The 2,500-nt window shown below is 48.0% G+C and overlaps 1 protein-coding gene across 1 annotated transcript in view; it reads left to right on the forward strand.

The window, feature by feature from the left end:
- The window catches only part of LOC135095418 (RILP-like protein homolog), a 41,966-nt gene that overhangs the window by 20,882 nt on the left and 18,584 nt on the right, over positions 1-2,500 (forward strand). The window contains 4 exon segments of the mRNA XM_063996255.1: positions 9-144; positions 782-903; positions 1,550-1,753; positions 2,389-2,500. The exon segment at positions 2,389-2,500 is cut by the window's right edge and continues 61 nt beyond it. Coding sequence (XP_063852325.1) covers positions 9-144; positions 782-903; positions 1,550-1,753; positions 2,389-2,500 — 574 coding nt within the window.

The following is a 2,500-nucleotide window of genomic DNA, read 5'->3' on the forward strand; positions in this document are numbered from 1 at the left end:
TATTACAGGAGCTCGAGGATATTGAGGACAGACTACGCGAAGAGAGTCACGAGCTGGTGGCGATGGTGGCGCGTCTGCAGGATGAGAACCGCAAGCTGTCCTCGTCCCTGGCAAAGACTGAGGGGACACTTATACACTCCAATGGTGAGGGGAGGGGAGAATGGGAGTGGGGAGAGAGAGAGAGAGATGCGGGGAGAGGCTGGAAGAGACTGGGAACTGTTATATTAAGAAGAAAAGTGGGATTTTAATAATTTTGTAATGTCTGACGTGTTCTGAGGCAGTTAGGAAGGTTTGGAAGGGTTATAGGGGCTGTTGGGAGGGGCTGGGAGAGGTGGGAGAGGAGGAGAAATGCTATGAGAGCCTGGGAGAGGAGAAGGGATGCTGGAAGAGGCTAAGAGAGGCTGGAAAAGGAGGAAGGACACTAGGAGAGGAGAAGGGATGCTGGAAGAGGCTAAGAGAGGCTGGAAAAGGAGGAAGGACACTAGGAGAGGCTGGGAAAGGTTGTGAATGGCTTATATTGTGAAGAAATGGGATGTGAATGGCTTTGGAATGCTTGAAAACTCTCCAGATTCCCACTACAACCCCAAAAACACCCTTGAAAACCCCAATAACTTCCACTACACCCTTGAAAACCCCAATAACTTCCACTACATCCTTGAAAAACCCCAATAACTTCCACTACACCATTGAAAAACCCCATTAACTTCCACTGCACCCCTTTTGGTTACGTCCCCCGCCCTCCAGCCCCTCCCCACGCCCCTAACGGACCCTTACCCCCCAGGTGCGACCCCCGAGGTGGACCTGAAGGTGGTGACGCAGCTGCAGGAAGTGATCGAGAGCCAGAGGGAACAGCTGCACAAGACTGAGAAAGAAGCACATAAAAAAACAACTGATGCGGAAAATGTAAACAGTGTGTGTGTGTGTGTGTGTGTGTGTGTGTGTGTGTGTGTGTGTGTGTGTGTGTGTGTGTGTGTGTGTGTGTGTGTGTGTGTGTGTGTGTGTGTGTGTGTGTGTGTTCTCAAAAAATGTGATTTGTTTTTTTCTCTTTGTCTTCTTCTTCTTCTTCTTCTTCTTCTTTTATTATATTTTCTGCTATTTCTCCTTCTCCTCCTCCTCCTCCTCCTCCTCTTCTTCTTCTTCCTCATTTTCTTTATTTTCTTTCTTTTGTATCTCTAACCTCTCCTCCTCCTCTTCTTTCTCCTCCTCCTCCTCCTCCTCCTCCTCCTCCTCCTCCTCCACCTATTCCTCCTTTTCTCCCTTCCTCTCCTCCTCCTCCTCTTTATTTTCTTCCTCTTCATCTTCCTCCTTTCCTTTTCCCTCCTTCCTCCTATTCTTCCTCTTCTTCATCTATTCTTCCTTACCTTACCTTCTCTTCCTCCTCCCTTTCCTCACACACACACACACACACACACACACACACACACACACACACATCCCACCACCACCACCACTACAACCACCACAACCAAATTCTTTCATCACTGCTACTTAACCACACCACAACCACAACCACAACCACAACCACAACCACCACCACCTTACCTTACAGCTCAAGTCACAGCTGGAGAAGGTCAACCACATCAACCGAGAGCTCCGCCGGCGACAGCGAACCAGTGTGTCTCAGATGAGGTCACTGATAGATGAAAGGGCTGAACTACAGGCGGCGCTGCAGGAGGAGAGCCGCGCCGTGTCCGTGCTGCGACAGAGACTCGGCCTGGCGCAGAAAGAAAACGAGGACTTGTCAATCTCCAGCGTAAGTGTTCTGGGAGGGTCGTTAGAGGTCAAGTTAGGGTGATTAAGGTAAGGGGTGACGCGGTAAGGGTGATTAGGGTGTGTCTGTACGTGTGTGTGTACGAATCGCCACAAAACGCCCCAAACACACGGCAGATCACCCCAAAACACCACTTTTCCTCCCCACAACCCCAAAACACTATATATGGGGTGACATGAACAGATACACAGATAGATAAAACAGACAGGCGTACAGACAGACAGTGAAACAAAAATTGATAAATAAGACGAAAAAAAATAGTAATAATTCGAATTTCAAAACACGCCTAACTACTGTGTACCCCCACGACCCCCTAGAACCCCAAAATTCACCCTGTACCGCAACACCCCTTTAAACACCCCAAATCAATTCTACACCACTCTTAACCCCAATAAGTCACTGTACTGGAGGGCCACCACTCGAGACACCACTGTACCTTAAACTATTAAAAAAAAAACACAAAAAAACACACAAAAAAACACATTCTAGACTATCCTCACCCCGCGAAACACCTGCAAAACTATTCTACATCACCCCTGAACCCGTTAACACCCCAAAACACACCAATAACCCATAAAAACTTAAAAAAACAACGTTAACAACCCTAACTTCCTCAGAATGAATCGCATGACCTCACTAACAAGCTTGTCTACGACCGCGATGACCCCAATCGACCCCGCTTCACCATGACAGAACTTAAGGAGATTCTATATGAGCGTAACGAACTGA

This window comes from Scylla paramamosain, chromosome 49, assembly GCF_035594125.1.
Source record: "Scylla paramamosain isolate STU-SP2022 chromosome 49, ASM3559412v1, whole genome shotgun sequence".
NCBI lineage: Eukaryota > Metazoa > Arthropoda > Malacostraca > Decapoda > Portunidae > Scylla > Scylla paramamosain.